Raw genomic sequence first — 16,081 nt, forward strand, 5'->3', positions numbered from 1 at the left:
GAGCCACTGAGCCCGAAGCGTGGCGAGCACAGCGAGCCCCGCGAGGGGACGCGGATACCTTCACAGGTAAACGTGTCCCTTCGCGGGCTTCACAGGTATCCGCGTCCGCTCGCCACGCTTCGGGCTCGGTGGCTCGCTGCGCTCGCCACACTATTCTATTCTCAACTCCATGCCGACGTGGATAGTGGGGGTATGAAAAGGTCGGAGGACGCGTACCGCCGCGCTCGCCACGCTTCGGGTTCACGTTGATCGTGGGGTGGCGTTAAAAATTGTGGGGGCCATTTAAGACTTCAGGGGGACTATTAGGGCTCTGTGGCCCATTTAACATTGTTTCCTATGTAAAAATCGCGGGCATTGAGGCATTTAACACTAAAATCGCGTCCAATCTCACTTTTAACATTGATCCCTATGGGAAAATCGCGGGCATCGCGTCGCACCCGTTTTTTATGTGCATGCGATGGCCGCGATGCCCGCGATTTTTTACCCCCGACGCCCGCGATGCCAATCGCGGGCGCCGTTCTAGGTAAAGAGTACCATATATTTTATGTAAAAAATAAAATACTTGCAAACATCACCAACTCAGAAATCCCCTTATGGGGTGTACACACTGTCAGATGTGCCTTCAGATACTATCCACGATCCGATCAAATCGGATCGTGGATAGTATCTGAAGGCACATCCGATTTGCATACAAGTCTGACTATATAGTGCAGATCTGCACTATATAGTCAAGGCAGACAAGACTTTCTGCCTTGCGATACGTGAACGGGCATCGGAATCGGAATCTGAAGGGTTAAAACCCTTGCGATCTGCATCCGATTCCGATCCGATGTTGACTATATCGTCAACATCGGAAGGCAAAAAGTACTGTGTGTACATACCATCATAGGTCAGACTTCTCCACTCACTTAAGGCCTAATTCTGGGTCGGATGCTATCCCGAAATGCAAATGGTCTAGGTTTCATCTGCGCACACATGCAAATAGTTGCACTGCGCCTGTGATCCATGGTACAAATATGCAATATTTGCACAGCTATCAGATGCTCCATTGATCACAATGGAGGCCTTTCTCTCACTGAGAAACTGAACTTTGAATGTGGCGGAACGATGGATGTGTTGAAAGAAGTCCTATAAAATATTTAACTGTCCTTTTTGAAGAACAGCTATCACTCAATGGGGAAGTAGTTAGAAATCCGGCTTTCGGATGCTGGGAGAAAGAAGACCAGCGTCAGAATCCCAACACTCCAAATCTTCAAGCCAGAATCCTGACTAGTAGTATCAGGGAGACAGTGCGACACCAGGATCCTGTATGACACCCCACTCTGTATCCTGCCTTACAGAAATAACTTGCTTATAAAAGACATGTAAGAATCCTAGCAAGGGTCTAAAAGATTGGACTGACTCTACCAAATTAAAGGAACAACGGCCAAGCGTAATAGCCTCCGAGTTTGGTGGCCGTGCATGATGTCGGTTGAACTTGGATAGTTTTTTAAAGGGGCAATCACTTCCAAGGCATGAGTGCACCTTTAGAAAAATCAAAAACAAACCTATGAGTTATCCAGCATAGCGGCTGACCTCAGAGGCTTTTACATTTGGTTGATACTCTCACGTACCAACGTTGTTCATCCTCTGGGTGTAAATGAATAATTTCAAAAAAATAATGAGAAAAACTATGAGAGAGTACTGATATTGGATTTCAAAATCTACTTTCAGGAAGGACCCTTGCACAGACTGTGATATAGAAAGCTGTTTGCCGTTTCTTTCATAAGTTACAGTAAGTTAAGCACAATGCTATTTGGCAGGAATTGCTTTTTTACTTTTTGCCATCTGCTTTGGCTGCAAACATACAGACTCTTCAGTTGTAGTGAATGTTAACAATTAAATTTGTCCAGTGTGTAAGTAATGGTCAGGTATCTGAAAATAATAAAATAGCAGATAGATCCTGCAAGCAATTACACCACTGTATTACACTGTGTATGCCATCACTGCTCGATTGTCTCTGATTTCTAACATGCAGTCTAAAGAATATTTTCTAGACATCTGGTTGTGGGTTCTTTCAATTAGCCTTGTGCTATCACATGACCACAGATATCATCTTATACAGGCTTCCTGGCTTTTGATTAACAGAATAACTGATCTTGAACTTCTTGTATTAACTTGCCTTTGTAGGGACAGAACACTTTTCCTTGAAGTGTAGCTAACCAAACACCTAGTGTTCCCGATAGGCTGTTTTAGCGGGGCGCTGCCCGATTTTTAAAGGGAAAAATGCGCCCTGCCCTGCTAGCAGCGCCCTGCAAAAACAGCCTAGTGCCTGCCCCTTTAGCGACGCTGGCGGGCCCGCCCCTTTTAATGACGTTGTGGCCCGGGCAAGCCCCTTTTAATGACGTCGGCGGCCCGGGACCGCCCACAAGTGTGACGTTGGCGGGCCCGGCACTGCCCGGCGCCCTGCCCGCCCGCAAAGCTAGAGTGAAACTAAACACATGTACCTGCTTTAAAATGCATTCAGTCATCGTGCCCATGCTATCTAAAATGATTAGCATATTTAACGGAAACTGTGGTTTCCTAGGAAAGTCTGAACACAGATGCATCAACTGTAGAAGGAATATCCCAGAGATCATGTAATCAGAAAACATACAGTACGTCCTGTTGCATATATTTAGTGTAAGGATTAGTCATGTCATTGTCCTACAAATACAACATCTGCTTGTCCTCTACCTTGTTAATTTCCACTGTTTTATTCATGCTACAGAAATCTGTTCATTGATATGACACATTGATCTAAAGTCCTGACAGGATAAAATTAGTTCTCATCACCACTTTGTTTTTAAATTTATATATAAAGGGTTCTCTTTTCAACATCTCTTATTGTAGAGGTGAATGACACTAGAAATATTACAGCAATAGTGCGGCAATAGCAACACACTGCTGCAGACCGACCTCACACAAAACTGTTCACTAACCCATAGGGTAGCGTGCACTTTTGTGTGAATTCTGAATTCAGCAGGGAGGATGAAGAGTGCGAGCCGCAGTGCCTTTGCCAGAGTTTAAACACCCCCTCTGTGTTACCCATCTGGGAGAACCAAGACACCAAAGAACCAGGTGTAATGGTTAATATTACTGCCTCATAACACTAAGGTCTTGGGTGGTAAATCCATCACGGCCCTGTGTACTGTAAATCATGCATGTTCTCCCTGTGTTTCCATAAAGTGCTCTAGTTTTCCCCACACTTTAACAATATACTGATAGGTTAACTGGATTCTGACAAAAAATATTAACCCTAGTGCAATATGTGTGTGTACCAAGTGGTGGGGACCCTAGTGCAATATGTGTGTGTGTACCAAGTGGTGGGGAGCATTGCAGCATCTGGTATAAGTTGATGACTCCTGCATGCATGATCCACACTTATCTGCTCCAGGACCTGGTAAGTTCAGAATACAGATTCATAAAGCTTTATTTTGCAGTGAAGTTTCCTCTTTTCTGCTGTATACAACAACCTTTTATAACTTGGGATCAAAACTTTGAGACAACATGTACTGTGTCAACCACTACAGGTCGACATGACATCGGGTCGGCAAAAGCAAAAAGATGACATGTAATGGTCGACATGCATATTTCAGAATCCCCCCCCCCCTTTTTTAGCTTTGCCATCCACATGGACTACAATTGGGAAAAATAAAGTGTGCTGAGCACAGTGATAGTGGCCCTGGCCCAAAGCATGGTGATAGAGTACACCAATTGGGAGTCCATGTGCTCAAATCTACAAATTGATACAAAACACCGCCAGGAAAACTCATGTCAACTTTTTCATGTGTTGTCCATTTCCAGCCCGACTTTTTGCTTTGGTCAACCTTTTTACCATGTCGACCCTATGATCCATAGGCTTTTCACATTTACTTAAAGTATTAACATAGTCGGTGTATTATTACAGTGCTTTCCTGCCAAATATTTCTTTCTTATTGGATCTGATCTTTTGGAGCCAGCCTTCTCTAGAACGATTTAACAGAGCTAATTACACAATGTTCCAACCTAATTTAGGTCTCTGGAGAAACTACCTGATTTCTTTGTAGAAGGACAGAATGCAGGAAATAATTACTATTTTTCTGCATTACTAAGCAATCCTAAGAAACTTTATTAAACAATGCAAACTAGCTTGTAACAAATTATACTACATACAATATCTCTGCATTAAGACCATGGGGGGGGGTGTATTCAACGCTATTCAATATTACGCTATTAGCATTGGTGCCAAATCCAACTTTTTTTAGTCGGATCATCTGCTTTGACTATCTGTGGCCGTGTCTGACAATTTACGGTATTCAATCTCGGCTGAGTTTTCACCAGGCGGAAAAAAAATGGCAAGGGATTCGCCTATTAGTATTCAATCACAAGTTTTTTTTGCCCAAATCAGCATGGCCAAAAACGTCCACAAATTTGCCAAAACTATGTGAATTTGCCACAAACTTACACGATTTACGCTGACAGATTTTTCGCATAGATGAATTGGCACAGGGATTGAATAGGGCGAGTTGAACTCACCCTAAAACAGACGAAAGGTGCAGATTTTTTACCTGGTGAAAAATTTGCCCGGGATTGAATACCACCCTATATATGGGATGTGAGGGAAAACCTGTGATGCCAGTGGGCCCGGAATTGTACATCAAGGTAAACGCTTTGGGCAGTATTCAATTTGAATACTCGGCATGTGCAGCGAATCCTGTTTAGGATTCACTGCCCTGTCACCGTATTCAATGCCGCAGCAGCTGCCCCCCGGGAGAGCTAGCAGGGGACGCAGGTAGGGAGCCGCTTGCACTGCTCCCGATCGTGCATATGTAATGATCGGGAGCAGTGCATATATGAATATCTAATAAGCGGCTCTCGGCCCCCTGCTGGTTGATATGTGTAAAAATTTTAAACTAAATATATATTCATGTGCTGTAAGCACATGAATAGAAATAGCATGCCCCTTACATAATAAAATTCCTGATTTTTTTTACACCAAATTTAAATAAAAAAAAAAAACCTTTTAATTTAAAAGTTCACATTCCAGTTCACCATAAAAAGATGGAGATTGCTACACGGTGACACACAGCGAAAAGCACTTAGAAAGCAATTCGCCATCTGATCATTGAATACACTCCTGGCAAATCACATTGAAAAACCCATTGAAAATCCCTGCAGTTCGACACCCGACTCTGACTCCAATACTCCAGTGCTGGACCAGATACAGACGCCTTTCCTATTTTGACCCAGGTATCTCGCTTCTTACCCCTTTAATCAATAACCCTGAATTTTCCCCGGGGTTCGCCCTTCGGAACCTTCCTGGGCGTTACTCTATAGATGTAGCTTACCTGGGGCAACTAGTAGATAAGTCTGGACTACGTTCTTTTGCAGACCTGCATACAGAAATTGGTCTCCCGGTGGATCTCTTTTGGTTCTACCTTCAAGTTTCACATTATATCTTCTCCCTTCCCAAACGCAACCAAAGTTTGGAACCAACTCCCTTTGAATCATTACTCCTTTCCTAAGAGTTCCCAAAACATCTGATTTCTAAATTCTACCAAATATGTCTAAGTAATCTTCCAGATTTGACACCTGTCTATACTGTGGCTTGAAACAAGGAGCTGGGCCGAGATCTGACGGAAGACCAATGGAATCAAATATTTAAGTATATCTTTGCATCCTCTTCCTCAGTCCAGACATTGGAAACCCAGTATAAGATAATGTCTCGTTGGTATAAATGCCCGTCCACACTGCACCAAATAAACCATACTCTGCCTAATCTATACTGGAGATGTAATCAGCCTACAGCAGGGGTGTCCAAACTTTTTGTGACGAGAGCCAGATTTGGTGAAGTGTAAATGTGTGGGGGCTGACCATTCAGCCTGACATTCTTTGAATCATTAATCACATCAGAATGGTCCCCCACTCTGCTCCCATTCACCCTATGTCCCCCAGCCTTCCCCTTTACTGTATTTCCCCCATTCACTGTATGTCCCCCAGCCTGCCCCTCCTTCACTGTATGTTCCCCACTCTCTATGTACCCCACTCACTGTATGTCCCCAAGCCTGTACCCCCTTCTCTGAATGGCCATCACTGCCTCCATTCACTGTATGTCCCCCAGCCTGACCCTCCTTCACTGTATGTCCCCCACTCTGCCCCCTCCCTTCTCTGTATGTTTCCCAGCCCCTTGTGTGAGCCAGAGGAAGGAGAGGCAAAGCAGGCACTGTAAGGACAGGAGATGCTTGGGCTCCCGCTGCTGCCCTCCTCCGCTCTGCATGTTAAGGGAGAATGCTTCCCCCCTCTCCAAACACTGCTGTCACTGTGATTGTGGAGTAGGGTGATATATGATTGCAGCAGCAGGGGTGGGACGCCAAACACATCTGACTGTGGCGGCCGGCACCTCCTCACTGCAGCAGACAGCAAGGTAAAGGTGTGCTCGCTGGGGCCCCACCTTTAGTGCCCTGTGCTGTGCTTCCCACATCTGATGCTCTGTCCGCTTCCACAGCTGGAGGCTGCGGACCGCTTGAAATGACAGCACGGGCCGCAATTGGCCCCCGGGCCTGACTTTGGACATGCCTGGCCTACATGCACCCCTATACATATTTGGTGGTCATGCCCACTTATTCAAGAATATTGGTGTTAGATCCACAAGATTTCCCTTTAGCCCAGAATTTTGATTGCTTAATCTTATGGACATGCCCATCTCCAGATTTAAGAAATCCCTAATTAGACACCTAATGAATGCAGCAAGAGCGGTCATACCTTGCCACTGGAGGTCCTCAACACCCCCTCCTCACTCACACTGGTTCTGTAGATATAACCTGTACATGACTATGGAAGACCTGACATCCTTTTTGAAAGATTCCACCCAGACCTTTAATGCCACCTGGTTCGGATGGCTTGCCTTCAAAGAATCCCCTGATTATTCCCACCATGCCTCGTCAAGGCAGGTTTCTAATACGCAATGATCCTTAGGCACATTCTTCCCCCTTCCCAAACTCAACCCTCCTCTTCTCCTTTTCCTCTCTTTCACATATTAATTTTCTGCCATACCACTTTTTCTCTATTTCTCAGATGTGTATTTTTTCTAGAGGAGTGGCATTTGTAATTCATCTTTGGCCCGACTGATAAACATAATTACATTTTATTGCCGCTCTTAAATTTTGCACTTGATCTTTGCATTGTATTCTTATATTGTCTGAAAGTGCATTGCATTGTTTCACATTGATGATGTTTTGTAACTTTATCTCAATAAAAACTGATTACATAAAAAAAAAACATTGAAAAACCACAGCGAAATGCGGTGACTATCAGACGGCAAGTTGTCCATCATTCACTGTTCGCCGTCTACGAATAGTGCTCGTTGAATAGGGTGAGTCACTTTAACACAAATAATTTACATTCCAACACGGAAATAGTACACATTCGCCGTCGAACATGGCGAATTAGCCTCATTAAATACTGCCCCTCCCTAGACTGTAAGCCAGTATTGTGGACTTAAGGTAATTGCTGGACAAAAGATCAATAGGGTTATAATCAAATGTCACAAAACAGAGACTGCAATGATGCTGGAAGCAAAGCAACCACTCAACAAAAGATGCAAATAGGCTGACCTCATCTGGCCAAACTGAACAATGATGATCTCAAAACAGGATAAGACACTGTACAAAAAGTTACCATGTCATGTACATACCTGCCCACTTCATTGCTTCATATTTATCTTTATTTTCCCGGAGTGAGGCCCAGTTTATAGTGGGCCCTTCTTGAGCATACATCTCTGTGGAACCTGAAGAGTAACTATACTTCTGTCCAAAACCTACACATATAGTAAAGACATTTAAAATGCTTACAGTTGTCAGATTTTATACCAATTAAAACCTTTTTTTTTTTTTTTTTTTTTAAATTGCTGCTTTACATTACATACAATTCATGAATATATCACTCAGCAGAAATAGTGGAACAATTAGCCAATGTCTAAGTAATACTATAGTGCAGGGTTGGGCTACCTTCGGCCCTCCAGCTGCTGTTGAACTACACATACCAGCATGCCCTGCAACAGTTTTAGCATAGCAAACAGCAAAACTGTAGCAGGGCATGCTGGGATGTGTAGTTCAACAAAAGCTGGAGGGACGAAGGTTCCCCATCCCTGCTATAGTGTATACATGGTTACACGTACACTACATTTAACTTAATCAGCACTCAATTGGGGATGCAAAAAAATCAACATCAGATTAATGCTAGTCCTTACTGCCATCCAACTTGTCTCTAAAAAGATTAATTAAAATTAGGGCTCTGACATAGGAATTGTTCTAAGGCACAGATTCCCAAAGTCGGTCCCCACACAGTGCATGTTTTCCAGGTCTCCTCACAGAATCAAGTGAAATAATTAGCTTCACCTGTGGATCTTTTAAAATGTGTCAGTGAGTAATGAGTGCACCTGTCGGGTGACCTGGAAATCGTGAACTGTGTGGGGTCCTGAGGACCAACTTGGAGAACCTCTGTTCGAAGGAGAGATTTTATTCACATGGCCAATGACTTGAAAAATTACCCCTAAAATAGAAGTTCAGTCATTCAAAACTAAAGGATAATTTTGTGGTTATGAGAAGTGTTTATGAATATAATAAACAGATTACAAAAACTTTAGTCGCATCTACCTGAATTTCTCAATTTCTGACTTTACCTTAAACAGACAACTTACCTCTTTCTGGTCTCTCACAGCTTTCTACAATACCATCAATCAATTCTTTTGCTTTACTTTGCTGTTCACTGCTTCCAAAGATCGTGATCTGTGAATCCATTTCTTCTTTTACTATCTGAATAAAAGTAAAAACACACTTTATAATAGTTGATACTTGTGTATTATCACGGCGCCCATCGCATCGCATACCACTAATTAAGGTATGCGATGGGACCCGATTTCAGCCTTTCCCCAGGCTGAGTATATAATTTGGTACTTGTTTCCTAGCACGGCCACACCGATTTCCATCGGGGTGGTCGTGTCGGAAAAATTGCGTCGATCGCATCGCATGCGATTTGGTCGCATGCGATGCGACCGACCCGATTTTTTAATTGAATCAAATGTGAATAGGGTCCCTGGACCCGATTTTACATTGGATTCAATGTAAAATATTCCCTAGACCCCCAAATTTAACCCCGTGAACCCCACCCCACGATAGACGCCAACCCGAAGCGTGGCGAGCGCAGCGAGCCCGCGAGGGGCGGTGGTGCGTGTCCTCCGAACTTTTCATTCCCCTACTATCCACGTCGGCGTGGAGTTGAGAATATATAGTGTGGCGAGCGCAGCGAGCCACCAAGCCCGAAGCGTGGCGAGCGTAGCGAGCCCCGCGGGGGGACGCGTATAACTTCACAGGTATACGCGTGCGCTCGCCACGCTTCGGGCTTGGTGGCTCGCCACACTATATATTCTCAACTCCACGCCGACGTGGATAGTAGGGGAATGAAAAGGTCGGAGGACGCGCACCGCCGCCCCTCGCTGCACTCGCCACGCTTCGGGTTGGCGTCTATCGTGGGGTGACGACGGGGCCATATATAATGTGAAATGGGTCATATTGGCCCATTTCACATTTTTCCCTATGTGAGATGGACTTAATCAAGTCCAACTCATCTTGTGCCATTATAATGGCACAAGACCGACGCGATGCTCCCAATTTCAATGTTAAAAAATATTTCAACATTGAAGCCTATGGCAACATCGGGGGCATCGCGTCGGGACCAATGTTAATGGTCCCGACCGACGCGATGCCCCCGATTTCTCCTTTGCCGGCAAATGGACCTGATTTCAAAGGAAATCGGGTCCGTCGCGGGGATCGTGTACCTTAACTTAAAGGTACACGATCCCAAAGATTGTGGCCGTGCTAGGAAACAAGTACCTATAATTTTAATATTGGGTCGCATCGCATGCCATTATAAAGCCCGCGAGGGGCGGCGGTACGCGTCCTCCGACCTTTTCATACCCCCACTATCCACGTCGAGTTGATTTTACATAGTGTGGCGAGCGCAGCAAGCCACGCCCAAAGCGTGGCGAGCGCAGCTCGCCATGCTTTGGGCTCAGTGGCTCGCCACACTATATAGAATCAACTCCACGCCGACGTGGATAGTGGGGGTATGAAAAGGTCGGATGACGCGTACCGCTGCGCTCGCCACGCTTCGGGTTGGCGTTGATAGTGGGGTGGCGTTAACAATGGGGGGGCATTTAACAGTCATTACCCATCAGGGTGGGTGTACAATCAAAAATCGGGTCTGGGGGGGGCATTTAACATAGGAATCAGGCATCTGGGTGCCTGTACAATTAAAAATCGGGTCCAATCGCGTTGTATAGCATGCAACGCAGATTTTTGGTTGTACAATGCCCTACGATGGAAATCGTGGGCGCCGTGATAATACACAAGTACTTAATAGTTATTTGGATAGCAGGACACTCCCCTTCCCCCCCCCCCTCCCCATTTTATATTTTAGATACCAGAGCACTATTCCATCATCTCCAGTCAAACTGACACCTACTGAATACAAAATGCAGTGGCCATTCACATGTAATCTGATAGCAAAGCTAAAAACAGGAGGTGGCGCCATAGCTCGCTTATTCAATATCTGTAGCAGTTTTGCCACTTAATTGGCACAGTTGCATGGGATGTGGCCACAGCCAGGGTGTCAGCTGACACCGTCACATCCCTTGAAACACTGCTGTCCTGCTGTGTACCCCCCATTTGTTATGGGGGAAGTTTTATCTGTACATGTGAAGTACAGAAATCCTCCTCCAGCCTCTATACAATTATGTCCTGACATCACACCACAAATTACTTCTCAGAATGCCATATGAAAGGCACTCTGGGACAATGGGGCAGATGTATGATCCGTCGTTATGGGGGAGAAGGGGTATCAGCGCACGTTATGTGCACTGATACCGCTTCTCCCCCATGTATGAAGCAGGTGAGATGCGGTAAAGGACAGGGGCGCTATGCGCCCCTGTCCATATCGGCGCTGCTATCAAAATGATAGCAGGCTGAATGTATGAACGGTCAGCATCGCTGACCGTTCCGCACGAAGCCTGCTTTGGCTTCGCCAGCATCAGGCTGGCGAAGCCCTATCTAAACAGCAGGGACAGCGCTGTCCCTGCTGTAAGGTTTGGGCTGCGCTGGGGATCTCGCGTGAACAGCGAGATCCCGCGCATGCCCAGTGCGGCCGGCCGGGACACACGAGATAGCGCATCAGTATTAACTGATGCGCTATCTCCAGAAAGGGACATCGCCGGAGGGGGGAGGTAACGCTCCCCCGCTTCGGCAGACAAGATGTTAATACATCTTGTCGATGTCCCTTCCTGCTTCGCCTCGCTATTGAGGCGAAGCAGGAAGTATCATAGAGGCGCGATAAGCGCTGCTATGATACATCTGCCCCAATGTGCCATAAGCCAAAACCAAACAGACTTCACAACCCCACATCACATATGCGTATTCAGAGATAAGCTGCAGCAAGTAGAACTGATGACCATTTCCCCTGCTGCACCTGCTCTACAATAAAGTGAGGGGGCGGGGCTATGACAGGAGGGGAAATGGTCTCTTACCATTAAGCAGATATTAGTACAGACATTCCATACTGAGTGATTGTCGCCGCAGGCTGCAGAATTTTAATCTTAGCAGCAGAGGTTGACTAAAGGGGTGTACCCACAGGGCGATTCCAGACCCTTTTCTAAGCGATATGACTAGATTGATATAAAATGGTGCACTGATCAATCTGTGTATATGCCCTACAGTAATGGTGATGTGCAGGGAAAGCCAGTGCTTGCTCTAGCTTTCCATAGATTGCGAGGCTTTGCCTATTAAAAATAGGCAAAGCCCTGCTCAGCACAAATCATTCAGCTCACAGCATAGGGGGTGCGCCACGATGTGTGCTGAGCGATCAAGCTGAAGTACATCGCTCACCCAAAAAGCCAAGTCGTCACATCTGTATGGCCCTTTACAGTACAAGATACCATTTCCCAAAATTACAGCACGTGTCCCTGGGACTGTTTACTAATTATCCACCCAGTTTTCTCATGGAAGGAGGGTGTTGACCCACCTGCACAACTCCAGCCGGTTGATGTAGTTGCCCAACATGAAAGGAAGGGACATTTTCTTTGTCTATATTTTGTCCACTACTTGTACATAGATATCAAAACATTAAATCCATTGAGGCAATGCATGCTTATTTATCCAGAAAAACTACATTTAAATTACAACATTTGCTCTACAAAATATAAGTTAGAAGATTTGTACCTTTATTCTTGAGCCAGATTCCTCTTCTAATTCTTTTATTTTAGCCCCTCCACGTCCTGCAACACACATTAATATTAGTTAACAGACAAATATTTCTTCATGTATCTTACCTCAATACGCCACTCAGGAGTTGTCTGATGAGAGTGAGCCAACAGGTCCCATATTACTTAGCATTACTTAGCTCCCCCCCCCCAAAACAAAGTGCCTCACAATGCTATGCAAATAAGATGACTAAAAGGATACGCAGCATAACTATATTCTGTGTATGACTGTCTGTATCTGCACACTAAATACTACCATAGTGTTTTCTAAGAAAACACTGTAGCGTAGCTTTCCGGATGCAGCCACAGTTGCACACAGAATATAGACATGTCACATCATTTTAATCAGCAGAGTCTGTTTTTGGTAACTTGACCACCAAACAGAGGACAAAAAGAGTACAAACAGTGAAGTTACCTAAACCTACTTTACTTATATTGCATGCGATCACATTCCCTGCTGCCAAGAGACTGCTCGTGTCAGAGGCCAGATGCGCATGGGGCTGCGTATCGAATCAGATGTCAAACACATACAATTTGGCCACTTTTCACACATTCTGTCAGAATCGTGGGAAAAGTGGCCATAATCGGAAAAGTATATGGCCAGCTTAAGATGGGAGACAAAGCAATTGCTGCAGGAAGACTGTGACAACACTGCAGTCTGTAAAATGGCGACTCAGCATTCTGAAACTACTACGACTACACAGACATGCTTAGACTCCGGGCTGTAGAGAGATTGCCGGGGCCAAGTAAAATCGTGGGTCCTAGCGTATCAGAGGTGTAGCCATACCCTCTTTAAAAACAATACAATAAATTAGAATATATATTAATTATAATATACAGGCCAAAGCCGCTCAAGACTTCTAAATCACCAGTGACAGCTTACAGGTCCTTTCACACGTGCCAGACACTGGGTAGCAGCCAAATCTATCCAATGAAAAGGACAGCTGCCGCCCCGTCCTAACATGTCAGTGTGTGCACAGGGAGATGGGGCCTCTCTCACACACAAGCCGGTTTTCGGTGTGCAGGTTCAGCTCTCCCCGTCCTCAATTTAACATCATATATAACCCCACCTGCAGAATTTGACAACCATAGTAGGAACAGATGTAGATAAATTTAAAATATTTTAACTTTTTTTATAAGCACACTATTAAATACAGTAAAAACAGGTGCATGTGAAAGGCACTCCTGTCCGGCAAAAAAAGGAGAAAATGAGTCATTTTGTCATCCAGTCAAACCAAGAGTATGTGAAATAGCACCTGACCCGAAGCATTGCGAGGGTACGCACTACACTTATTGGGGATGCATGTGCTCAGGTGTCAACATTAACACAAAAAAAACTCATGTAAATAGTTTCCATGTCGACCTTTTGTCAATGGTGATCTAGGGCATGTTGACATTGTTTGTTGGCTAATCCACACCCGTTAGATTTCTCGGTACTTATAGGTTAGTTGGGCGCCCACTAAGCAATTAGTTTAGTGGGCTATTATGCGTAGGGTAATCGCATCGCATGGGCCATTTTAGTGGCATGCGACGTGCGATGCGATTTTTAATGTAATTTATTCACTGCTCTGTGTGCCCCCAAGGTATCGCATCTGCCGCAAAATCGCATGCGATTTTATAGGGTATGCGATGCTATTACATTAGGTATACAATAATATGATTGTATGTCCTAAAAATAGCTTTTAAGCACCCCCCACCCCGAAGCGTGGCGAGCGCAGCGAGCCCCGTGAGGAGGGGCGGAACACATCCTCCGACCTTTTCATACCCCCACTATCCACGTCGGCGTGGAGTTGATTTTAGATAGTGTGGCGAGCGCAGCGAGCTACCGAGCCCGAAGCATGGCGTGCGCAGCAAACCCCGCGAGGGGACGCGGAATACATGTAAAGTAATCCACGTCCACTCGCCACGCTTCGGGCTCACCACACTATATAAAATCAACTCCACGCCAACGTGGATAGTGGGGGTATGAAAAGGTCGGAGGACGCGTTCCGCCGCCGCTCGCCACGCTTCGGGGTGGCGTGGATAGTGGGGGGGTGCGTAAAAGCTATTTTTAGGACATACAATCATATTATTGTATACCTAATGTAATGGCATCGCACACCCTATAAAATCGCATGCGATGCGATTTTGCGGGAGGTGCAATGAGATGCCCCAGGGCTAAAAGTCGTGTGGTATAACACACTGACAGTCGGGATTCCGACAGTCAGTAGCCCGACGTCGGAATCCCGACTGCACAGTGGGGGGGCAGTGCAATGAAGCCCCTTGCGGGCTCACTGCGCGCACGGTGGCGAACCGCTCACCACCTATTTTATTCTCCCTCTATGGGGGTCGTGGACCCCCACGAGGGAGCAGTTGGGATTCCGACGTCGGAGTAATGACTGTCGGTGAGCCGCCCGGCCCCCGCTAAAAGAGCAGTGAATAAATTACATAGGAAAATCGCATCGCATGCCCCTTAAAATGGCCCATGCGATGCGATTTTCCTAAGTTAGCGTACGTATGCTAGCTAACATATAAGTACCAATTTCTCCGATACCACGACAGAATGAGGACTTGCCCCAATATATGCTACCATGATGTGTGGTCCCGATAATAGGGTCCATACTCACCCAATTCTCTATTATATCAACACCTGTTAGAAATATCCGGCTCGCTAATTTCAACAACAAAAATGGTCAGAATCAGCAAGTCGGAAAACGAACGTGTTAAATTTCCCCTTATGGTGCTTCTTTATGTTCTGCACAACAGAACAGATTTGTTGGTTGTTTTGATTATATATTGTTTTAGTTTCTAGTTTACAAATACAGTGACAGTGTGCAAGCAGCGTGCAATATGGCAGCGTGCAAGGGGGCACTAGGTCTGCTCACCAATCACCCTCCCGATCACCGAACTGTCCAGGTGGAAGCACATCGGGGGTGTCGCAGTATCCTGGCCGCCTTCTCTTCTCCTGAATTCTCTCGTCCATTTGGCATCGCTCCCCGGGTTCCGTTCGAAGGACGCGCCCGGCCTGCGGAACCCGCTGCCGCCTTCCTCTCGCTGCCATCCCCGGGAGTCCGACCCCCGATCCCTGTACTGTGCGCGGTCCTCGTTATCCGTGCCATAGCGCTGCCGCGGCGAGGGCTTCCACGGCTGACTCACAGCATAGGCCCCGGAGCTACCGACCGCTCTGCCGCCATCAGCATCTTCCTCCCAGTCCGACATGGCGCCCAAACAGAAAGAACGTTGTTGCGCCGCCGCTTCCCCCAGCCCGGGCTCCTATGTCACCAGCAGGATCGCGGCTAACAGCTTCCCGCCTTTGCGGCACTAGAGCCAGAACAAGGAGGCTACAGACCTGTAGGGGGCAGCAGGCGTAGGATGTATCCTACACCATCTCCATAAGGAGAGAATACCCAGTAACCAGACTGGCCAGTGGCCAGCTAATGGTACCGGTATGTGGTGTTTTACACTGGTTAGCTAAAAGTGTGATGACAGAAAGGCCTAATCGTGTATAATACAATGTAGAAATGCCAATAGTGTAGTGCTGTAGTTCCCCAACCACAATCACACTGGTACAGTAAATGCAATCAAACGATTGTACATATGAATGTCCATAGCCTGGTTACCCATACTGTATACATTATATAGTGCCATGTCTGATTATATTGATTTAATCAAATTATTAACAGTGTATCAACGATCCTCTCCATGATTTGCAGGAGCAGGGCTGAGCAATTATATGTGGCTTTATTTATTTTATTAACAGTTTCTTATATAGCGCACACATATTCTGCAGCA

General features: G+C 45.8%; 1 protein-coding gene across 2 annotated transcripts in view; it reads right to left on the minus strand.

Annotated features, from left to right (window-relative positions):
• DDX43 (DEAD-box helicase 43) overlaps window positions 1-15,647 on the minus strand; it is an 85,760-nt gene extending 70,113 nt beyond the window's left edge. Inside the window, exons 1-4 of one of the 2 annotated variants that reach the window (XM_083177211.1) lie at window positions 15,175-15,647; window positions 12,270-12,325; window positions 8,699-8,813; window positions 7,694-7,816 (exon numbers count right to left, since the gene is read on the minus strand). In XM_083177211.1, the coding sequence (XP_083033337.1) occupies window positions 7,694-7,816; window positions 8,699-8,813; window positions 12,270-12,325; window positions 15,175-15,508 (628 nt within the window). In that variant the 5' untranslated portion in view covers window positions 15,509-15,647. The remainder of the gene's footprint in view (window positions 1-7,693; window positions 7,817-8,698; window positions 8,814-12,269; window positions 12,326-15,174) is intronic. The other variant, XM_083177210.1, reaches the window with a different exon arrangement.
• Between the last annotated feature and the right edge of the window lie 434 nt (window positions 15,648-16,081).

The sequence above is a fragment of the Crinia signifera genome, chromosome 3, assembly GCF_055691185.1.
Source record: "Crinia signifera chromosome 3, ASM5569118v1, whole genome shotgun sequence".
In the NCBI taxonomy this organism is placed as follows: domain Eukaryota; kingdom Metazoa; phylum Chordata; class Amphibia; order Anura; family Myobatrachidae; genus Crinia; species Crinia signifera.